General features: G+C 40.1%; 5 protein-coding genes across 7 annotated transcripts in view; 1 reads left to right on the top strand and 4 right to left on the bottom strand.

The window, feature by feature from the left end:
- The window catches only part of flrt1a (fibronectin leucine rich transmembrane protein 1a), a 38,031-nt gene extending 34,249 nt beyond the window's left edge, over positions 1-3,782 (bottom strand). Inside the window, exon 1 of the mRNA XM_077592952.1 lies at positions 3,466-3,782. The gene's annotated coding sequence lies outside the window, so the exon portion shown is untranslated. The remainder of the gene's footprint in view (positions 1-3,465) is intronic.
- Positions 3,783-4,011: 229 nt separating this feature from the next.
- Positions 4,012-11,675, bottom strand: rps6ka4 (ribosomal protein S6 kinase, polypeptide 4). Its single transcript, XM_077591834.1, has 18 exons — positions 10,821-11,675; positions 10,076-10,147; positions 9,893-9,960; positions 9,662-9,812; positions 9,420-9,535; positions 9,160-9,267; positions 8,983-9,063; positions 8,805-8,908; positions 8,576-8,726; positions 8,341-8,502; positions 8,106-8,237; positions 7,849-7,982; positions 7,156-7,249; positions 6,855-7,025; positions 6,594-6,785; positions 6,357-6,516; positions 5,734-5,897; positions 4,012-5,659 (listed from the first exon to the last, which is right to left on the bottom strand). Exons 1-18 carry the CDS (start codon positions 10,906-10,908, stop codon positions 5,447-5,449), a joined length of 2,361 nt encoding a protein of 786 aa, XP_077447960.1. The 5' UTR covers positions 10,909-11,675; the 3' UTR covers positions 4,012-5,446.
- A 316-nt stretch (positions 11,676-11,991) lies between these two features.
- On the bottom strand, positions 11,992-17,736 carry stip1 (stress-induced phosphoprotein 1). Its single transcript, XM_077591835.1, has 14 exons — positions 17,631-17,736; positions 15,994-16,203; positions 15,768-15,909; positions 15,377-15,518; positions 15,033-15,213; positions 14,746-14,872; positions 14,502-14,604; positions 13,824-13,944; positions 13,587-13,683; positions 13,387-13,511; positions 13,246-13,282; positions 13,062-13,165; positions 12,653-12,825; positions 11,992-12,562 (listed from the first exon to the last, which is right to left on the bottom strand). Exons 1-14 carry the CDS (start codon positions 17,637-17,639, stop codon positions 12,490-12,492), a joined length of 1,644 nt encoding a protein of 547 aa, XP_077447961.1. The 5' UTR covers positions 17,640-17,736; the 3' UTR covers positions 11,992-12,489.
- Positions 17,737-18,034: 298 nt separating this feature from the next.
- On the top strand, positions 18,035-20,453 carry spata22 (spermatogenesis associated 22). The gene is made up of 8 exons (XM_077592771.1): positions 18,035-18,147; positions 18,299-18,368; positions 18,580-18,720; positions 18,962-19,139; positions 19,253-19,592; positions 19,671-19,794; positions 19,859-19,956; positions 20,026-20,453. Exons 2-8 carry the CDS (start codon positions 18,326-18,328, stop codon positions 20,215-20,217), a joined length of 1,116 nt encoding a protein of 371 aa, XP_077448897.1. The 5' UTR covers positions 18,035-18,147; positions 18,299-18,325; the 3' UTR covers positions 20,218-20,453.
- Positions 20,454-20,582: 129 nt separating this feature from the next.
- Positions 20,583-23,162, bottom strand: part of lhfpl7 (LHFPL tetraspan subfamily member 7) — a 37,924-nt gene continuing 35,344 nt past the window's right edge. For 2 of the 3 annotated variants that reach the window (XM_077591836.1, XM_077591838.1), the window contains one exon: positions 20,583-22,505. In XM_077591836.1, coding sequence (XP_077447962.1) covers positions 22,279-22,505 — 227 coding nt within the window. In that variant the 3' untranslated portion in view covers positions 20,583-22,278. The remainder of the gene's footprint in view (positions 22,506-23,162) is intronic. The other variant, XR_013298051.1, reaches the window with a different exon arrangement.

The raw sequence follows: 23,162 nt of genomic DNA, 5'->3' as shown, positions 1-23,162 counted from the left end.
CAAGTGACTTGTCAAAATGCATAATGTATTTTTCTTTTCGTTGGATTTTTAATGTACAAAACATCCATGCCAAGCAGTGTTGCATTCTAGATGCCTCGTTTGTAGGATTTTTGTTTTCTCATGTTATATCCCTTATTTTTGTTACTTGCCATAATGTGTTTTTGATATGAACTCTAGAAGGATATTGTTTACAAAAATGTACAAAAACAGTGTTTTTTTTTCAGTTAGATCAAGTATGCATGATTTTTAAAATGATCTCAAACCTGATTCCGATCCAATATTAAAGTTTAGTGAGATGCCTACTTTGAACCATTTGTGTACGGAATACAGAAGATTAAAAAATTAAAAAAACAGTAAACCAATACACCTACAAACTAAATTAATCATGAACATTGCCTCTTTGCGCTTGCTATTTTCCCTTTCTTAGCATGTCCACAAATGCCCACACATTTACATATTGACACATAGCATAGTCCAACCCTCCCGAGGTATGCGAAGCATCTAATTAAAATATTTTCCACAAGGGCAAAGCCGCATTTCACTTCTCCTTGAGCACATGCGGCCGGCAAAATGCGCGTCGAAGCCTAAGCGATGGCCGCCGGCCCTCCGATGGCCGCGGTATGCATTAGCGTTGACTAAAGAGCAGTTTAGAGACTCTTAATAAGAGCAGCGTACGACTCCACAATAGAGTTATTGTGTTTGGCCGCTTGTGTGCGTGCCTGGAAATGCACTCATGCGTCTCAAGGGCTTGACCCAGATCACAGAGAGACATGATAACCAACGACAGGTTGTCCTTTTGAAAGGCCTTTATCCTAAAAGGCGCGCTGGCCGGCCAGTTCCCCGCCGTCGTATCCGGGATGGCTAAACTACGTCAATGAAGATGTCCCATCGGGCAAAGTTTTCTTTGCACTCTTTCCATGTTTGATTAGACTCTTTTCAACCTATTTTATCACGAGTGCACGTCCAATCCATTTTAAGGAAAAGGGTTAAAAAACAACAACAAGAAAAGAAATAAACATTCATTCCAATCGCATCCAGAGCCAAAAATGTAATGCATAACAACATATGAAGCACAAGCCAAAGGTAGCATAAAGCACACTGTGAAATGATGCGGAAAATAAGTTTTTATGTGCTCCTCTGTCCCCAAAATAGGGTGAATTAACTCTCTAAGCAACAAAGTCGCAAAAGTTTAACAAGCCGCACTGCTGTTTTTAACAAGCTAGAGTCCTAAACACGCTGCCCCAAGTAGTTACTACAGACATCTGCCATCTTTTTTTGGTGCAAACCAACAAATAGAAGAGACACCGTTTTTACAGACGGGCTCGTTAACAACAGCCCAACATTTTGCGACCCCTACGCTTAATTCCAGTAAAGAAGTAACTCCGAACTCCTATTCCCAAACCGGCACCGTATTGAGCAACAACATCCCAAAACGAACATAGCTCAACTTCACGTAACGTTTCGCTTGGCCTCAAATCACCACACAAACTTATTGCCGACCTATTCGAGTTCGGGTGAATAACATCTTCGCCTCAAAAAAGGAGGATTGTAAAAATAACTCTTTCCGTGTCAGATGAAACAATTAGCGTGGTATGCACAAGGCCGCTTCTATTCTCCGCTTCCATTATACATGGAAACGTGTCCGTCGGTCATTAAAGATGCATCCGAGCGGCTCATCCCAAAGACTTAAACGGCACTCCACGGCAAACAAAGATCATGTTTTATTCACGGGATGTCATGTTGTGACATGACGCGCAAATTCTGTTGCTTGGAGATATTCCAAGCTAATGGGCCTGAAGTCATCCTGAGTGGTGTCATGTGAAGGACACTAGAGCCATGTGGAGTGGAAGTGACAGTCCTACCAAGGCTGGAACATGGCGCCTTTCAGAAATTCAGGATATGTTCTCGTGAGAAGCACTCCAAATGTTTGGATTTTTTTGGGGGGCCTCTTGGGAAATAGTGGCAACAACGGCCATAATGATATCACGAGTGAAATGGTTAAAATGGTATCTCTATTAAGAAAAAAGGTCTCCATAATTCATGTTTTGAGCATTCAAGATGTGTCACTGATAATTTCCTCGTGTAGCGCCTGTGCTCATCCTTGTTGGTGCCCACTTTTACAGAATAACCTATGCTACACGCTGGTTAGTATTCATCTCTTCCCGTGATCTAGTGAAGTCTGTTAAGCCTCCTCGCCGCTTCCTCGGGCGTTTAACCTTGTCAGAGATACGACAGATCTATTAAGATTTCCTGAAAGGCTTGAGCGTTACGGGCTCATTTAGAATGACTCCCATTTTTAATAAACTGCTCAAGGCACCGGAGGAGCCCGTAGCAAGGACGTGTGCACAACTGCCACGAGAGAAAGATCTTTTCATTTATAATGCAGATTTTATAATTATAATACATTTTATTTAGTGTTCTTTTGGGGGGGAAAAGTCAATTATTTCAAAGTTTACCTTGTGAACCTCCAATCCATTTGAACATCTACTAGTGATCAACCCATTTAAATTCACAGCAAAACAGCCAGATTATTGGACGTCTATCACCGTCAATGGCATCATAGGTGTTACTTCCTTGCGTGCTAATGGGTTGCTCAGACCATTTTATGTTCCATTTCTTTGCACACAAGCTTGGAAAACGTAGCAGCCGGCAACTTAATGGCATGAAGAGTCTGCTGACTATGTTCTCAAATGATCCATCCAGATCTGTCTTTGTCACGCTCAATATAACACTTTATTATCCACTCAATATATTATTAATTATCTACTCCAAAATTAATTTAATTAAGGGCTGCACGACTCATTATATGGCTTGGGGGTGGTTTTTGAGACGTCGGTGCCAAGAAGTTTACTGACCCCCAGCGGAGTGGAGTTTATGGGGGGCTCGCTCAGGACCACGGACAGCGTCAGCTTTAAAGGGCCTCAATGACTGATACACATTGTTCCAAATTTCAGGTACACAGGCTCAAAGTGGAAATCCAGAGATTTTGATTATTGTGAGTACTGTGCGATAGGACAATAGCTATTGCTGAAACTATTTACAAAACAGAATGTAGTTATATACAATTAAAATATCAATATAGTCTGCCTTCTGTGTTCACTCAGTCTGACAGACTCATTTTTTCCAATGATCTGGGTGACTAACTATTCCCCAATTCGTGGAAGCATCCACTAATGGCAAACAATGACATGAAAATAACAGGTTTTACTCAGTGCAGTTGTCAAAATCACTCCGATCTTTGTGAAGTTAAATTGCACAGCCAGATTGAGAGCAAGCAACGATAAAAGACAAAATTGAGCAAAAAATATACAGCCTGAAATGACAGGAGCTTTGAAAAATGCACACCTAAGTCAGTCCACCTAGAAACTTTGAATCCAAACGAGATACACTAAATAAAAATAAATGACTGCAAAGAAGAGAGCAATGAGCATGCACCGATTGAAGAGAAATCAAAGCTTCACAGACCTGAAACGTGCATCTGCAGCTGGGGGTGATGGGAGGGAAGTAGTTGTCCATTTCAAAAAACAAAAACAAAAAAAACATCTGCGATCCATGAACAAAGGAGTAGTTAATTTACAACTGCTTCGGTGAGGATGTACATGAGTGCAGGGAAAGTACTAAATAAAGTCTTCTGGATTCAAACTATACTTGTTCAATAAACAAAACAGCTAACAAAGCAAAACCAAACGATCGGACAAGTTGCAGAAAGTGACAACGAGGAGCAGGTGGGTGGGTATTTCCCAACAGGTGAAATCAATTGGTGATCACAAGGACAAGCCACACAAAAGTGAACAAAAGCAAAGACAAAAAAAAGCAACAAGACTAAAATCACAGATTTCTTTTTATGTTTGCAATTACTGACACTTTTGTTTTGCCCTTGACCACCCTCTACAGTTAAAAAGTAGCAAATATAAACTGAAACCATGAACGACTATGATTTTGTATAATAAATGCACCCCAAACTTGTCAACCCATTTCATTTAAAACAATCTACAAACCACATTACAAACATCTATTTAAAAGTCATATTTATTTTTTGCAACAAAACAAATAGTCTTGGTGCAAATAAATCCCAGTTACAGTGCATGGCAATACAAGTCATGTTTAAAAAAACAACAAGAAACAGGATAGTAGGATCCCGTTAATAATTGACAAGAATCTATCCATAACAATCAACACAGTTTAAGTTTAAAACCATTAAAAAAAAGAAAGTAGCCGAGAACTGAATGAACAAAATTGGAGACATCTCACACGCAGATATTCACAGTCCGGGTACACCAAAGCCCATTTATGACACCCTCCATTTACCACAGCCTTAAAGTCCATTCCACATAATAAATATCAGTGAAAGCACCTTTAAAGCTGAAATGGATTTTATTGTTAAAATGCCTGTGCAACACGTAAAAAGTCAAAAGATCACTTTGACACCGTTTTAAAAAGGTTTCAATGATCGCACAGCTAATTTGTCTTTGTAAAATTATGTACAGCAGATCTCACGGGAATGAAAATCCAAACAAAGTGTCTCATTCTGAGCATTAAAAATGTAAATTCCGAGTTGTAAAAACATTCCGGTGGAGAGGTCCACCCTGTAAGTGAGTGGACCGACTTTACGTTTTATGGCAGGACAATAGCACAAAAAAAAATAGATATAAATTGTATCGAAGAGATACGCATGCTTGAAAGAGAACGGCACGTAAGGCAAAGAATTTACAACAAGAAACATTACACCAGCTCTAGTTTTCTTCCATGGAACAACACCCGAGCATTTGTGAACTAAAAGTGAAATTGCGATGTCAAATACATCAGCATACAAACATCTCATCTTCGAAAACTAGTTTTCTTTTTTTAAAATAGCGTGACTTGTCCTATATGCAACCTCAATAGTTCACAAGCTCAATTTTGATCAAATACATTCTCAGCCATAAGTGCAAACTATATTTGACAAGCCTAAAGACAAATGAAGCGTAATTGTTAAATCCAATAGCCCCCCCCAAAATGTAAAAAGAAACTATTAATAATATCCTAATTCCAACAGCCGTGGGCAAAATAGTAAATAGACGGGGCTGAATTCTTACCGATTTGTTGCGTTTATGGCTTCAGCTCCAAATGGCTCTTTTTTCCCTTTTACCCTTATGAAGCCAGGGACTATTTTCCCAACTGCAAAAATACAGCAGTTATCCAACTCCATTTTAAAACTTTAGTGTAAAAGATAAGGATACATACTGACAAAAAAATATTTAAAATTTTGAATTTACTCGAGGCCATCTAATATATATTTCTATGAATTTTACCTAAAAACGTGGCATTGCGGCTTGAATTTAATCCTCATTGTAAGACAGTGGAATTCAATTCAAGCGTGAAAATGATCAAACTGAAAATAACACTTGGTTTCTTCTGAACTTTTCTTTTTTCTCCCACTTTTGTTAATGTGTTTGGTCAACTACGGCTAGCTCTGCTTTGGGCTTACACTTTGCTTTGGCTGTGCTTTTGATTCTTTTGCAGAAGCAGAGGAGGAAGTGGAAGAGGAGGAAGATGAAGAGGACGAACTCCATCGCGTCTCGACGCCCGTACTCGTCATTTTGAGTTTCCGCCGCTTGGCCAGGGGTGCGTTGTCGACGCTTTTTAAAAAGAAGCCCTCTCTCTTACCACGGTTGAAAGCCTGGCCGGGGAGAGAAGTGAGAATGCACGTGTTGCGTTTCCATGTGAAAGGCTTTTAGATGGCTGGCATGTTACCTTGTAGGTGGCGTTCACAAAGGTGCGTACGGTGGGCCCACTGGACTCCAGTACATCGGGAGTGCACAAAGGTGTAGTGGACATGGACGCGCCGCCCTGGAGCCAGCTGTTCTCTTTCAGGTCGGAGAGCTTGAGTCGCCTCTCGGGATCCACCGTCAGTAGTCCTTCAATCGGAGGCCGTTTCAAGGTTCGGGGGAATTAATAATGCGCGGGAGTGTGAGAATAAGTAGTATTACAACTAATTGCATCCATTAGTTATGAGTTTTTTTGCTGGTTATCCAAAAGAATCTTCCGTGAGGAATACTAGCTTTTTTATTCGTGGGGTTGACAGCACAAATCGGGGGAGAAAGAAAAGATATTTAAAAAAAAAAAAAAAACCTGTAAACACCAATGACATTTTAGGGCACAAATTTAACATGCAGATGTGAGCCAAAAATTTAGCAAATCTCAATTGTAAAATGTGTAATCATTATTTTAATATTGCTAATGAAAAAAAATTATAAAAATCACAAGTACGTCTTGTTAACTTTTTAAAAAAGGACCAGAGGAAATTTGATGATAGCCAAATTTTTCTCTTAGAAAAGAATATTACAATGAGCAAATGCAAAATGGCTGCTCCGTACCTTTAACGAGCTCTTTTGCATCTTCGGACACGCCTTTCCATGGCTCCCCATCCAAGGAGAAATCTCCCTCCTTAATCTTATGCATGATCTCGGCGGCGTAGGACGACGTCATCCCCACCTGCTCGCTCTGGAACGGCACCTGGCCTGACAGCATGGTGTACTACCCCAACGCGCACAGACAGGGTTAATCCGACAGATGTCTCGGAACGGGAAAATTGCAAATTGCGCTTTCATTACCAGGATGACCCCTAGACTCCAGAGGTCACAGGCTTTGTCGTAACCGGCGCTCTCAAAAAGTTCGGGCGCGGCGTACTGCAGAGTGAAACACGGCGTCTGCAGCGGGGCGCTGCCGGCGGGACACAATCGGGCGAATCCAAAATCGATGACTTTGAGGACAGAGTCCTCGCTCTCGTCCGTAAACAGCACATTCTGAAACAGAGCGTTTGTTGACCTCTCGCGGTTGTGATGATCTTGCACGCAAAGCGGGGATCTTCCCACCTCCGGTTTCAGGTCTCGGTGCACAACGCCAGCCTCGTGCATGAAACTGACCGCCGAGACCAGGCTCTGCAGCAGCTGACTGGCCTCTGCTTCACCGAAAAGTTTCTTCCTCTTGATCCTTTCAAGCAGCTCGCCACCACGGAGAAGCTCCATAACTAAATAGGTGTGGTACTGACAGAAGAAATGCAAGGAGGTAAATCAACAAATCGTACTGCGTCTCTAGGCTTTGAAACCTTGGATTAAAATTGCATGGCTTTACCATCCTGAAATGAAATGTACATTTTTGTTTGTTTGGTTTTACCTGATCAGTATAGACGTCGTGCAGCTTGACTATGTTGGGGTGAGCCTCGCATTGCCTCAAAGCAGCAATTTCTCGCTGTGTATTGGCCTCCATTCTAGAAGACAATGCTTTAATTAGTAAATGCTTAGTAGTTGTTTAGTAGTCAGCCATCCATCATGGAGGATTAATAGGAAAAAAAATACACTAGTATACCTAGAGGATGCAATTTTGGGGGAAATTTCTGGGTCACTGTGTAAATCTGGCACTTTCTTGGGAGGGTCAGAAATTATGATAACTAATGGTGAGATACTTTTAGTTAGATACTTTAGAAAATTTTACCGGATATCGACATGTTAGTATTTGGGGTAACTTCCTGTAAATTTTGGATAGTTTCCTGTTCATTTGGGGACCTGTAGAAATATATACGGATAATTTTGTCCAATGGTGGTGGAACCATGTTTTAGACAAAAAACTGTATACAACTGTTGTGTGCCTTGAAAATGATCAGAATTGGATGAAAAAAATGGGGCAATTTTTTGGTGGGTAAACCGATGTTTTTGCCCGAATCGTAAGTGTAGGGGGGCTTAATCCAAAAAGAATGTTTTTGGAACATTTCAAACTGTATTGTTAGTATTAATATTAATATTGTTTGGATGGAGCTTTGCTTTGCAAAGCATACCCGCAGTGAAAAGTTATTGCAGACCTTCAGCTCACCTGCGGCTGACTATCTTGACTGCATATTCAAGGCCACTTTGTTTGTGTGTACATTGTCTGCACACTGAGAAACTCCCTTCACCTAAGGGTGGGCCCTGAAGACACAGCTCATAGTTGAGAAAAAAATGGGATTCCTGAAAAACAAACCAAAAAATACACTCTGTCAGCTGTTTAGTAGAACATTTGTATCCACCCCAGATTTGAAATTTGGAGTTTAACTTGATGTCCGTAACACTTGGAACAATAAAGTTCCATACCGCTAACATTGCACTGCGCTGGACAGAGGCAGAAGCTGGCCGGTCGGCGGCGGCGGGAATCTGGGAGGCCAAAAAGTCTCCCATAACAGCATTTTTATTGAAGAGGATGGAAGGCGCGATAAAGGAGTAGCCCTGGGAAATTAAGATACAAGTACAAATGTTAGCAAAGTTAAAGGATGTGCTATTAGATAGAAAGTTTGATACCAAACAAGCGACAGGTCGAACAAGGATTGACCTGGAAGAGGCGGTCTGTACTCGGTGGGGTGCTTGCTGGAGAGTAAACTGGATCCATCCCAGTGAACTCCTCGGCAAAGTTCCCCACATCCAGTTCACTCTTGAGTTCAGGCTTGAATGGGCTTGCAATCTTCTTCTGGGCCAGATCATCCCAGTTCAGTCCCTATTAGGAAAAGCATATCCTCAGAGTTAGGCGGGTAAGAAACGAGAGAGTGTCGTCCAATAAGGAGGAAGACCTTGAAGAAAGCGTGGCTTTTAATGTCCGCTGCACCCCGAGGTCCAGAACCGAGCCTCTTGTGAGGATCCTTCACCAACAGCTTCCTAAGCAGGTCCTGAGCAGTGGCTCCAATCATAGAGGGGAAAGGTGGATCGCAGCGTAGAATGCGTCTATAGGGAAAAGTGACTGGTGGGTATGTTTTTATATTTTCGTGAAAACACGTCATCTTATATTTGTGGCCAACTCACTTGGACACCTCGCTTTGAGAGTTCCTCTCGCCCTCCAAAGTAAATGGAGATGCTCCCGTCAACAGCTCGAACATCAGGATTCCAAGACTCCACCAGTCGACCGACTGCAAACGTCAGAAAAATTTATTTTGACGTAAACAATAGACTCTTTACGGCTTCTTTATGACTGAAAATCTACCTTGCCGTGGCCTGTTTTCCCCCTGATGATTTCAGGCGCCATGTACTCAATGGTACCACAGAAAGAGTAGGTTCTTTCCTTCTATTCCAGAATTGAAAGGGGAATAAAATTTTTAAAAAAAGTTGAAAACATTTTTCCGCTGTGTCTATATCTTAGACCTTGGGTTTCTATATTTACATCTTCTTGCAGAAATTCTTTGCTGAGTCCAAAATCAGTCAATACAACATGACCTTCACAATCCAGGAGAATATTTTCCAATTTAATGTCACGGTACACGATTTCAAGCTGCACAAGGAGAAATCGTCATAACAGTTAGGAGCAAAACATATTGTATTTGAGACAATTCCTCAAAAATCACATCAGACCACTACTTTAGGCAATATGGCAAAAGAATCATTTTATCTTTCTGCTACCGTCATATTGAGATCTTAGCAAACCTTGTGCAGATGCTCCAAAGCCAGTATTATTTCCCCGATGTAAACGCGCACCGCCTCTTCAGAAAAGTGATCTTGTTGATATAAATGAGTGAACATCTCCCCTCCACTCACATAGTCTAAAAACACACACAGTAGATATTGGTCAAAATGACGAAGGAATCACGTTTCTAAGAAAAACAAAGTGGAAAAACCCAAGCAGCATCATCACAAACATCCAATTGGGTTGAAGGACTTTGACTCACCCAAGATGAGATGCAGTTTACTCTGCGTCTGAAAAGCGTAATGGAGGGTGACCAAGAAGGGAGACTGGCGGATGTTCTCCAGCACCTGCCTCTCGGTGCGAGTATGCTCTGTGGTCTTCGCCTTTTGAACGATTGCCGCTTTCTTTAACACCTTTGGGGAGGGCATTAGATTAAATGAGTTATTTTACCCTTTATTTTGGGTTGGCAAAACATAACAGACAATTTGCATACCTTCATCGCATAAAGTTGACCTGCATCATGGCCGCTGTTCTTCCTCACTAAAAATACTTTTCCATACGCTAAATCCAACACAAATTTCAAAACAAATGGTTGTACTTCCATAAGAGTAGAAAATTAAGACAAATCAGTTGATTGTACTTAATTGTTTGAGCTATATATGAATATTTATTTTACCTCCTGTACCCAAGACTTTAAGGAGTTCAAAGTTCTCCATGCCGACCTTCTCAGTGTGTCCTGTGAGGTTAGCTAGTGGCAAAAAAGGGGGTTACAGTCAGCTTTTCAAATGTATTTTCCTCCCTTTAGAGGTGAAAGCATTTTTATTTTATCAGTATTTACCATGAAAGTATTGGCAACAGACAGAAACAACCAACACCCAGTGAGGCGATTACAAATAAAAATCAAATGCATTTTCCCAAAAAATAAGTGCTGAGAACACTAATACGACAATAGCATGTCAATTGAGGGCTGCAAAATATTCTCCCTGTGGGTTGCAATTGGCCCCCATTCCCCATGTTGGAGCCCCCCTCCTCTATTATATGACAAAACATTTTCTCATCTCATTTCATTTTCTCAACCACTTTATCCTGACTAGGGTCGCGGGAGGTGCTGGAGCCTATCCCAACTGACTTCGGGGCAGAGGCGGGGGACACCCTTGAATTGTCATCCAGCCAATCACAGTGCACAAGGAGACCAACAACCATTCACGCTCACACTCATACCTAGGGGCAATTTAGAGTGTCCAATCAGCCTACCATGCGTGTCTTTGGAATGTGGGAGGAACCCAGAGTACCCAGAGAAAACCCACGCAAGCCCGTTTTTTCTTCGGGTACTCCAATTTACTCATTTTGTGGAAAAAAAATCACAATTCTTTCATTTTTATCTGCATCGTTTTTATAAATATACATACTAGTGGACTTACCATTGGTGATGTGATGCTTGACGGTACATGCTTTTTCGTGTGGTAGTGCATCGGAGTCATCGCTACTATCAGACGTGTCCCCCGACATAACTAGACTTGTCAGTCCCCTATCCGATATGAAGTCGATTGCAAGACACTTTTTCGATGTTTGCGATATTCCACTCCACGCACCCACGATTATTTACTGTCGCTGCATGGTGGAGCGTCGCCGCATTAGACAAATAAACGGACAGATGTGCGCAAAAACGTCGCTCTTGCGTTAATCCCACAATTTGTCATCCCCGTGTTTGTTTTTAAGACGAACAAAGCAGCCATGGCGCTGAAGAATTAACGGTGTCCCTTGATACTTTCTCTCAGAAACACTGTTTCATCGAGGAATAAACGAGTAATACACAAGTTAGGGCAACGGCGTTAGCGTTTGCTGCTAAAGTTATCAATGTACATATACTCGCATTCAGGCTAGCGCCGGTTAAAGATGAATCATAATGTTAATATGAATCCACAGGCGTGTAAATTGTATCGTGTTGTTAATCGTTAAGATAGGATAACTCGATCGCTCGTGGTAAATAGTAGTATATTGACAAGACGAATTGAAGCTAGAGAATGGCTCGTTGTCCGTCAAACTTTGAAGCGTTAGCCGGGGCTACTGGTGAATTGAAAAATAACCTCTTCGGGCCTCGGCAGTAAAAGTCATAATGGAGGTCCTTTTCTTCCCTGGCTCCGCGAGAGCAACGATCAGGTTTCCTCCATTTGTTTGAGAAATATCGGCATGTTACTTGATGGTAGGTTTGCTCCTAGCTAACTGCTATTAGCAGGATGCTTTCGACACAAGCTGGGCGACGCTCGTCACGTGACTGTTAAAATACGGGCGGTACCACGGTGGATGTGTCAAAATACTACTAAATACTACAAATTGGATAAAGTGTACATTACGCCCTGATGTGGGAAAAACTCCCAACGTTTCACGATTATGGTTTATGGAGAAATAGGAATATTAAAGATCAATTTAACAGTATTTTCAAACAAGTAAATAGTAAATGTATTTTTATACATTCAATACCGGACAGCTTGGGTTTTTTCCATAAAATTTTGTTAGATACTGTCCTTGTGTATTAGTGTCATTTATAATGATGCATTAGGACAGCAGGAAAAGTAAGTTTAAAACACCAGGTTGACTTGCTGTATGAATTTTAATGAATATCTGAATACTTTTAGATGGATATAGTTTGTCATCAAGAATACAATCATATATAAAGAGACGATTGGAGGAAGAGGCAAACTAATTCACACCTCAATTTTGGAGGACAAAGTTTACTCAAGCGACTCTGAGCAAAGGATTCCAATTTGTGATGGCCATGACTATCATTGTCATTTGTTTTCCCCTCCTAGGCTTGGAATAAAAAGATCTGCTTTACAGTGAGTAACAGAGTGGATTCAGTGCACACTAAAGTCTCCATTAGCAGCAGTCTTTTCTTTACAGGCGACCATCCTCTAGAATCTGACGCCCAATCGGCAGAGGAGAATCCAAATTGAAAAACAGATTTTTTTTGTGATACCACGGAAAGTATTATTTGAAAAGGCAACAAAAGGATGACGTAATATCGAGAGATAATTTGCATTTTGTTCCCTTTTTTGGGGCGTTGCTTCATCCGTTGGGTTTTGTGTCGTATCAGTGAATGGCTATGAGGCCCACATCCAGTAGTTTCTGTATTTTCTTCGCAATGACGGGATTCTTCAAGTGGCTGAAGAAAAGAAATTGGAAAAAAAAAAAAGAGTCATTATTTTCACTGGTGCAAAGATGAAGAAAGTAAGGGATATGTTGTGAAACATACTCGCTGAGCGCCTGAGGGTCCTTCTGCATTTGCTCGAGGATCATGCGCATGGCCGGGTCAGACATGATCTGCTGCACCTCAGGATCGGCCATTGCTCTTTGCTTGACTTCCTCGGGACTGTCGTTTCTCATTGCCTGACTGACCATGCAGCGCTGTAAGCCCTCTGTGGCTTCCTGAGTCCAGAACACAAAAGATGAAAAGTCAATGCACACGTGGACACGCTGGACTTGCCTTTTCGCCCGACGTCGTGTTGCTGAGGATTAGATCGTGGCTTTTATCCAGACTTGGAAGTCTGACTTTTTACTGGCATATCAAATTTCTTGCACTTGAGCTCATTTTTTTTACCCCTTGAAATAAGAAAACATTTCACTCAGCTTAACAGAAAAAAAAAAAAAACGGCCTAAAATACCTTTGAAGATGAATCGAGCTCCAAAGCCTTCTGGTACACATCCATAGCTTTGGTAAAATCTTTCATTGCCTCCAAAGCAGCTGCTTTGCGTGTGTAGCCTTTGACTGTGGAGACATTTTACAAATTAACAATTAAAAAAAAAAATCTTAAACACATTTGTTTAAAAAAAAAAAATGCCACTCACTGAATGTGGGCTCAAGATTAATGCACGCCTCACAATCCTGACAAAAAAAGATGTAAAGTTCACTAAAATGAAGGTTTCATGACTTTGAAATGTGAGCTATCAGTTCATATGTTAAAAAATTATAACTAGGTCGACGAACACCTTCAAGGCGAGTTGAAACTCCAACAGTTTAGTGTAGCAGGCAGCTCGGTTACTGAAAAGCTTTGCATCATTTGGGTTTCTTTTGATGGCCTCACTGTAATGTTTCATGGCAACAGGATAGTCTCCTACAGGGAATATACCATAAATTAATCATCTCAGGAATTGATAATGGACATGGACGTTTAAACTGTTGCGCATACCCTTCTGGAAAGCCTCATTGCCCTTGTTCTTCTCTTCCAGAGCCAAGTCAGGATTAATGTAGGCTTGTTTCTCCAACTCTTTCAGGATTTTCTCTGCCTGTGCAGTCAGATCAAAACATTTCACATTTTCTTCAACGATCTACTTCATCTCGCCCGAGAACACTTTAGGAGGGAGGGATGACCAAATAGCATGTTGCCGGGGGAAAAAATACAGTAAGAGAAACAAGTTAAGTGCACCTGTTGACACTTTTTCAAGACATCAGGTAGGCGGTGCTCTGTTAAACTCTTGTTAAAATACTGAACCGCTTCTTTGTACTTTTCCTGCTTCAAGTACGAGTTGCCAATCCTAGCCAGTGCCCTTTAAAAAGAAAAGAACAAGATGGCTATTTATAAATATATATACACACAATTTCATTGTGAAAGTCATAACCACTTGGAATACTACTTAAGGCCTGTAGTTCTATGAATTAAGATGATATACCCAGCAAAAGGAGGTTTTATTATATTTCACCTAACCTGGAACTTTTGTGCGCTATGAAAAGGCTATATATTTTTTCATTGAATTATCACTGTGAATTAACCATGCCGATAAATGTCCAACCTCCTACATCAAAAAAATTAGTAAGGCATTTAAATTCATAGCAGAAAGATGAATGAAGCCTCCACGTGATTGGACAACCAACACCGACAATGGCACTGAAAGAGTTGAAGTACAAAGTCATGATAAAATTAACGCCGTCGTCAATATATTTATACAGCTAAATATGTTTGTGTGGGCACGGCGCAATTTGTTCCATCTAAATAATGCATCCGTCCCTATCCAAATGGCTTGAATGACTTTAGCATTCAAAGACTTTCTTTCTGTAAATGGCATGAAATAGGGCCAAAATAAATAAATAAAAAAAGGAAACTCACTTTGCAATTTGTCTGTAGTCTTCACGGTTCTCTCTGCCAACATCAATAGCCTTCTCACAGAGCTCCCTGCACTTCTCAAAATCCCCTTTCTCGAAGTAAACAGCTAAGAGGATCATGAAAAGAACATTAAGTGTAAATGTCAAATGTCATTTTCAAATGAGGAGAAAATCTTCTCACTACACAAATAAATGAAAGCCGTCCAAAGCATGTTTGGTTTAAAAGACTAAAAAAAAAATAACTATACCAGCTTGATTTGAAATATAAGTCATGTTGTTCGGATCGTGATTGACCGCTTCTTCATAATGCTTCAGTGCGCTATCAAAATCCTTGTTTTTATAGGCAGCATTCCCGAGTTCCTTTTCTTTCAAGGCCTGTTAAAAACACAAAATAGAGAATCAATCCTCAAAATAAGTTAGGACCACACATTTAAATTTGCAGGAAATATAACCATTCATTCATTTACTAATCCAATACTTTCCCCCAAATTATTATTATTATTTTAAATAAGCGACGACCAATTAGCTGACTTACATTTCTCTTGTTCTCAGGTAAATCTTCGTTGGCGGGAGGTGGAGGCTGCGACTCTTTCCGTTTTGTAGAAGCAGCCGGCGGAGGAGGAGGAGGAGCGGGCTCGTCTTCTTCATCCATTCCAGACAAGTTTAAACCCAGCAACACAGAGAGTGTGGTCATCACTCGCTTATCTTGCAGTTTCCTACAATCCAAAATGAACACCAATGAGTTGGTTTGATCACTCCATTAAATGAGATTTCATTCTTCTTAACTTTGATGTCAACATTTTTATTTTTTTACAAGGCTCCTGTCCACAGGATTATTTCCAAGCCTCACACACACACACAAAAAACAAAAGCACATACGTGCCAAGCGCAGATGGGTTGTTCCTGAGTTGCTCCAAGAGTTCCTTGTAGCTGGCATCTGCCAAAAGCTCACGGGTTCGAGGATCATTCTCCAGCTTCTGATACATGTTGGGCATGGCGAAGGGATTCATCATTGATTTCTCTGAAAAAAAAGTGAACTCTTTTGTCATGAATTTGACCAAAGATTATCTCTAGTCATATTACTGCCGCACTTCTAATAAAATGAATGAAAACAAAATAATTTTGGACTTTTCTAACTTGTTTTTCAGTAAAATGGAAAACCCTTGCAATATCAGTTTGGTCATTAAGTATTCTTTCTTAGTGTGCCTAACAGATTCAACCAAGATATTGTTTTTTTAACTTGAAATGTTCATGATATGGAAAGACCTACCTGCTAGGCGGCCTTCAATGTTCTGCAAACCCTCCTTTAGCTGCTGATTGTTCGGCTCATGCCGGAGCCCCTCTTGATACGTCGTTTTTGCATTCGCCAGTCGTCCGAGAAATTCCTGCGCTGCAGCTTTGCGAGAGTAACCCTTGTCGATTACAATGGAGATAGTTCGAGAATTTAGATTACTGCAGTGATCAAACAGATTATTACAAAGCGCAAGTTGCCTCACCTTGCCCCAGTCTGGCTTTATCTTGATGGTCTCGCAAGCATCTTCGAGAGCTTTTTGGTAGTTGCCCTTTTTGGCGTAGGCAGCCGAGCGGTTGCTGAAGAGGACATGGTTTTTGGGGTCCAGCGTCACGGCTTCAGAGTAGCAGCGTATCGCCTCATCAATATTTCCCGCAGTAAGCGCTTTGTTGCCCTGGTCTTTCAATGCAGACACCTGTGAAGCAAAAGGTAGTCTCTACAAGTTAACACTAACTGACACTGCGGCTGAAATATATTTTAATGTATAATTTGGAATGAGAAGCACGCGTGTGGAATTTTTCCAAATGGGGTTGGATGAAACTATTGCGCTGCTGCTCTTGACAAATGAGGCATCTGTTCATGTCAGACAGGTGCAAACACAAGCGAAGGAGTGCAAACTGTAGGTCACAACATTAACCGTTGCTGTAGAAGTGATATTTTGACTAGCAGGGGCAAAATGATTGGACGTCTAGGGCCCTCAATGGCAGCCTGGGATTTCAATAACACCGAGTGAAATTTAGACTTGTGCTTTGAGTTTTCTCTTTTTTCTCTTGTTGTCTCATTAAAGTAGATGGGAGGAAAATGATCAAGAAAAAATGGCAATCTAATTGTCAGTTGAAAAAAAATCGGGTATTTATTTTGAGGCCATATCACCCAGCCATAGACACAATATGTGAAGTCATGAAAAACTTCAATACAGCACACTTTGCTACCGCAAGTCAGATATTATGATGCACTGCAGTGCCCTCTGCGGGCGTCTAAGAGTGACTGCACTTAAATATTCACCTTAGCAACGTTCAGGTTTTTTTTAACCTGATGGAACTGTGTGAAATAAACACAATTAAATTCCCAATAGTTACCCAATATTAGGGTTAAATGGCAGCTACAAAACCCAAACAAGAAAAAAAAGCTGTGTCGTCACATCAGCAGCGTGTGCATCTAGAAGGATCTTCCGGTCAGAGCAGACTGTTAAATAAAGCAACTGAAATACTCCTGCAACCCGTGTACTAATATAAATAAGACCGTACATACCAGATCTTAGTCAGAACACATTGACAAAACGCCAGTTAATACTGGATTTGATGGGATCTACACAAAGTCTATAGAATAATTCCCTCATGTTAGCCGATGTATGCTAACTTGGATGTTCAGATGGTGCGATTAATGGTCACAGTGACCTAATCCTACAAATATACATGCCACATCCAAAGGCTATATGTACTCTATTTTTAAATCACAATGATGACTTCAACACATTTCTCATTAGCTTGACTTTTAAATGGATCGTTGTAGCAGACACCGATGAATGACGGACTGAGTCTATACAATAAAAATGCAACTGAGTCAACTGTATTATCTGATTGAAGAATGAATCAATGCTAAACGTCGGCATAATATGTTAAAAAGCAAAGCACATTAAAGCCAGTCAGCTGCAGCGTGTCACTAGCGTATTGATGCTAACCTTACAAGCCACGCACAATCAAGCTAACTTAGCTGCCCCAAACAGTCTCATCCTACAATATCTCCAAATAATTTAGGGGCTAAATCAGTCACGATGGAAACAACCGCAATTTAGATGTTTGGTTTAGATAAACAAATAATATATTGTTACAGAAGACTCACATTCTCCATGTTGCAAGCATGAGGTTCCTTCCAGAAACTACCGTGAGCTGGCACCGCCCCTCAGTGACGTGTGCTGGTTGCCAGTGTTGACTGTCATAATTCCGCACTTCATATTCTAATTGTCTACTGACCTAAAATAACCAGTACATATATATAAAAAGTGACAATATCCATTTCAACAAAATTCCTTACTACTTATTATGATAAATTTACTAAACATTAACTTTTGGTTAGATGGATCATGATTTATTGAGTATTTTTTGTGAAACTTGTGAAATAGTGATTATTAAAGAAAATGAATAAATAGATATTACTGTGATTTTACATGTATTTCAGCAAGGGCCTTCATGTGTGCGTAACATCAGATTTTAAAAGTGGATCCTAAAGGCACCACGGTACTAGAAAGCTAGTCTTTTTTAGTGCGATTAGCATTCTGAATGCTTATGTAGTATTTGGTGCACATGCATTATTTTCAATAAGTTTCCGTCAATACATGCTATAGTAGTATTCATACATAGTAAGTTCATATATTTCATATATATTCTATTATTAACTGTTTTTTTTCTATTACTGTCATAACATAAACATGACAGCTAACAAGGACTTGCTGTACTTTCTTAAATGAATGCAATTACTCTTAATCATTCATTAATAATTATTCACTACAGCATTCTAGCTAATATCCTTACACCAAAATGATGAAAAGGAATGATAATCCACCTCGCAGAACAACGCCGGGTATGAAAGTTTATTTATCTTTTTTTTTAATTTTGACAAACATGCATGTTTTGGAATGAGCTAAACGTGCTTAATCTGTAAAGCAAGACTAAAATGTCTGCCAAATATACTAACCACGTTTTCAATTTTCTGCTTGACAAAATTCATGTGTGCAAAGACGTATATTACACAATTTTACGAGAGAATTCACTATACCTGCTGTCTCCTTCAGACTGCACCCCTGTACCCCTATTTAATCAGAAGAAAAGGAATCGAATTCCTTTGATGTCGACTCCTTTTGAGAATGATTTCTATTCTCACACTGACTTCACACCAAGTATCACTTCAACTGTTACCCACGGTGCTTCTTCAGGTGAAGTATTCATTCAGGCCCCTTTAAGCTTTATTGTCGTCATCTTAGAACAGCCATTGAATGAAATGAATGTGCCATAAACCTGGATAGTACCTTTTTATCTAAAGCGCCTCCTTAAATTCAGCAGTGTGAATTTTAGAGGGCATTAAACTGTATGTTACTTAACAATGTTATGTAAAGCCTGGCTGCTCCAAATCGGAATCAGCGTTTAACTGTTTCTTGAGAATATATCTCTCCTCAGGTGCCTACGGGTTTTACCAGACCGCTGGCTCTTCTTCCGAAGCTCACCCTGGTCACCAATGGAGCAAAAAGGACGTCACGCGACCTACTCAATCCCAACATTATAGCAACTATAGACCCGCAGCGACAATGAACTCTCACACACCTATACCACACCCATACAAAGCGGGGAGTACAAAGTGGGTTTTGTTTCTTGCCGTCGGTTGGAGATACTGCAATAACAACTTGAAATGTCATAACCCTAGATTGTGGTCAGTTTTCGTAACTACCAATCGAGTTTGTTTAATTCCAGCTCTAAGATGGGAACACCCAGCAACCCATCCAGACAACAGCAACCCGTATCCATGTTCACTACGAGACAGAAAGAATATCAAACTCCTGCCAGCAGCCAGAGCGCACCAATCAAACAGACAGCTCATATCGGGTTCTACCAGAAAGGCCAACAAGCATCGTACAGGCCAGTCAATTCCACACAGTTCAGATCTCAGGTTCCTCCCATCCAAGCACCCAGTGTACCAGCTACTCAGACACAAAACAAATGGAACTTTACAAACAGTTTTGGATCACAGAAGCCCACATTTGCGGGGAAAGGGAATGTAAATAAACCCCAGCTACCCCTAGAAACCCAAACGGTATTTGCATGAAGTCCATGTCAGTTTGCTTATAAAAACAATGTTCCGAATCATTGTGTTTTTCCCAACATTGTCCAGGAGAAAAGTGGTCCCAAAAAAGCATTGCTTGACTCCTCACTGAGAATCCTGACTGCAGTCATCGAAGGGATGAGACACTGGAGTCAGTTTAAAGACAAAGTGACCTATTTTTTCGAGATATTTGGTGAGTTGATTGTATATTGTTGGACTCAAAGACAGATTGACATACCAGCTTGCTTTCCGCTCAGCTTCTCTGGACTCGGCTGTCACTTTGGGTCCACACGGATCGAAGAACTTCCTGTTGAGAGACGGAAAGCAGGTTCTACAGTGTGTGTTCTATGAAAATGTGAGTCGGGAGCTGTCGGGATTTCCCAGGTTATTTGAAAGCGTGTTTTAAACAGTCTCGCATCCACAGGAGCATGAGCTGCCTCGTCTCATCCGTGGCCAAATTCACCGCTGTGTGGGGAACTATGACGTGGGCAGAGATGTCCTGGTTTGCGTGTCGGTCAGAGCGGCCACGCTCGTGGAGGCCAAGAACGCTCACGAGGCTGTCAAAGCTACCGACAGTCACATGCGCAAACTCGTCAAAATCCTGCATGAAGTCTGAGTATTAAAATGACATATTTTGTCAAATGGAGCTAAGAGCAGGATTTTCACACGGCTGTTATACAGTGATACAATGTTATGTCAAATGTAATAAACAATAATATTAGTAATTGTTATTTAAGTGCTATTGTGTGGAAAAAAAAGTTTAACTCACCTGCTATATTCGTTGATGTTCTTGTAACTGTTATTGGAATTCTGTAAAATGAAACTAATATGACCTAAGAATAAAATGTGAGATATTTTCCCCAAATGATGGCTTTATATTTTACACACACATTCTTAAGGAGAGAACAAACACAAGACAAAACAAGTTTTAAATGAATTCCTACAACGGATTTATCGCCCAGGCCTCCTAGCAACACTTAATTCATTAATTACGTTTTATTACAAAGAGAAGCACAGATCAGCAAACAATGTCAACAGATGAAAGCAAACAGGACAAGGTCATTTCTCAAAATACAACTTCATAAACAGGCAGTTTAGACTGACATGATATCAAGTATACTGTACACTTGTTTTATTTACAGCCACAAAGAGAAAAAGAATGGTCTAACCTACCAAAACAATTTCACCAGTGCCAAGACTTTACAAACAGTGGTTAACAAAAAGGGCCATTGCAACCATTGCGATAACCAGTCAAGAATGAGGTGCAAAACAATTATTTTTTTACAACCCTTTCCAAATATGGCATCTGAATATTGAGGTATTGACCCCCATTCTTTTACACCATAATAATGTGCTTAGATAAGTACGTTTTGACGACTACACTTGCCTTCTTAAAATGGAAAAAACAGATGAGCTGTTACATCAAACTCTAAAAACAGCAAATAAGGAGAACATTTTCTTTAATTTATGGTAATCCTGCCAATTTTCTCCCCATGAGTGAAATCAATTTTTCGCCCTTCTCAGTTTTTATACTCTGGATTTTTTTTATGTGATTATACTGCATCGAGTAGATAAAAGAAGAAACTAATTAAGTTATAAAACAAGGTATTTTTGTTCTCAGTTGGAATGACAAGATGGTGAGGACATCAACCTGATAATTATCTTGGACATTTGTCTTGGTAATATTAAAAAGGCACAAGTCGGTCACGTCACATTATAATCAACAGCAGGTACTCTAGCATTTACAAAGTCTTTCTTCTCATGCTTTTGTTTTGACAAAATCCCCCCAAAACAGCCCACCTTTTGCCAGCCCGGTCCATCCTGAATAAGTCCTGTTTGCTGTAAAACACGGGTGTCAAAATTGTTGCCACAATTGGCCCTGTCAAAGTAAAACATGTGCATCAAGTTCATATTTTAGAAAATGTTTGACTACCCTCCCTTTTTAAAGAAAATAACTTTTAAAAAGTTCAAAAATAAACGGAATATTTACCATTGTTAATCCATTTGTCAATTAGTCAATTAATCGTGGCAGTCCGAGTTGATTGGGCGACGAGTTTGACACCCCTGCTGGAGACATGAAAAGATTGCTTACATTTAACAAGCTGGTTACATCCACAAATATGTAATTTAGGGAAAATGTCGACATTTTGAACATTACTGAGAAACCACTACCTACTTTTACAGCACATGTTCTCGAAAGAAAATACATCAAAATGACTCTCCTTCTTAAAATGATAGGTACAAAAAGTACCATCCCAGAGAGCCGCTTATTGACTCTTCATCAGGTCAGAGTTCAATATTAGTTCGTCATATGTACAATTCAATTTCTTGAATTTAAAAAAGGAGCCATTTGTGTCATTTTACTCCGTACAGTTGAATAATTGAAAAAAAAGTCTGCATCATGTCGGGTGTGGAGTTTTTTTCCTTTCTTCCTTTCCACCGTCACACATAAACCCCATAAAAAGGGTGGTAAAATGCTTCAATAAATTCTATACAACACCCAACGCTCTGATAAGCTGTTTACCTGAAAAACAACAACATAACTGGAGTCATTTTACATTTTGCATGTACATGACTACTTGTAGCTTTGAATCCAGGATTCCCAAACAACATTTCTGAGTAGCGTCTTTCAAAATGTGAACATATTTTTTTTAAAGAAGGCAGCAAAAATCCCAAACTATAAGAGCGCGGGCAAAGGGGTGGGCGACAATTGCTCCTTTGGTGCATATTTGGCAAAAAAGGGCAAAAAGATGGTGAGCATAACTCCGACGATGGCCAGCATGTAGCCCCAACCGATTTGGCAATCGCCGGCATTGTAGACGTCCGAGTTCCCGCAAGAGGACTTGACGAGTGAAGAATTTAGGCCAAAGGGATACACCAGCAGTCCGGCAGCCATGATAAACACTGCACAAAAAAGAAAAACAATACATCATTAAATAGTGACAAACAAGGCAGACTTCATGACTTTTTTTTTGCAGATGGTTGAGTTTTGTTTGATATTTGTTTTAACTAGTAACTAATAACTATATGTAATAGATTGTCATATTTTTGAAGTTATTACAGTACTTTGCATTTTGGGGGCTGACAGCGCACATAGGGAGAGAAAAAATATATATTCAATTCTATGGCCCCCGATAAAACTTTATAATTGATTTTTGGGGGGGCATATTATTTATCTCATTGCCAGTGTGAGAGAATGCTGATGTTGAATTATTAAAAAAAAAAGTAATTTCAGGGCAATTCTAAGCAGAAGCTTGCATACACAGGTTTTTGCTTTTTGGGAAAATGACATATTACCGGCTACAACATACAAATGATGAACCCAACATCCGAAATCTTGAGTTCTCATCCTGTGTTGAACATAACAGCCACGTGGAGGCAGTAGAGATTTTACAGTAAAAACTCATTCAAAACGACACTAATGTAAAACTAAATACTCATCAAGTGAGATTGCAGTGTTTAGTGGTCATGATGTACAGTGTAGTATGTAATATAAGTAGAACAGAGCACTGCCATATAAAAAAAATGTATAAATTTAATGATGGTTATCTCCTTTAAACT

The sequence above is a fragment of the Stigmatopora argus genome, chromosome 22 (genome assembly GCF_051989625.1).
Source record: "Stigmatopora argus isolate UIUO_Sarg chromosome 22, RoL_Sarg_1.0, whole genome shotgun sequence".
Classification (NCBI taxonomy): domain Eukaryota; kingdom Metazoa; phylum Chordata; class Actinopteri; order Syngnathiformes; family Syngnathidae; genus Stigmatopora; species Stigmatopora argus.
Note: the sequence above shows the minus strand (reverse complement) of the source record. Positions and strands in the feature narration are given on the sequence as shown.

Coding starts and splice junctions, on each gene's coding strand:
- spata22 (XM_077592771.1), top strand. CDS start 18,326: ATGATGAAAAGGAATGATAATCCACCTCGCAGAACAACGCCGG. Junction 18,369..18,579: donor ACCTCGCAGAACAACGCCGG/GTATGAAAGTTT, acceptor TGTCTCCTTCAG/ACTGCACCCCTGTACCCCTA. Junction 19,140..19,252: donor TACAAAGCGGGGAGTACAAA/GTGGGTTTTGTT, acceptor GTTTAATTCCAG/CTCTAAGATGGGAACACCCA.
- rps6ka4 (XM_077591834.1), bottom strand. CDS start 10,908: ATGTCGGGGGACACGTCTGATAGTAGCGATGACTCCGATGCACTACCA. Junction 8,238..8,340: donor GTACAGACCGCCTCTTCCAG/GTCAATCCTTGT, acceptor TTAATTTCCCAG/GGCTACTCCTTTATCGCGCC. Junction 5,660..5,733: donor TTGTGAACGCCACCTACAAG/GTAACATGCCAG, acceptor CTCCCCGGCCAG/GCTTTCAACCGTGGTAAGAG.
- stip1 (XM_077591835.1), bottom strand. Junction 13,684..13,823: donor TCTTGAAAAAGTGTCAACAG/GTGCACTTAACT, acceptor CTGACTGCACAG/GCAGAGAAAATCCTGAAAGA. Junction 13,512..13,586: donor CAATGAGGCTTTCCAGAAGG/GTATGCGCAACA, acceptor TATTCCCTGTAG/GAGACTATCCTGTTGCCATG.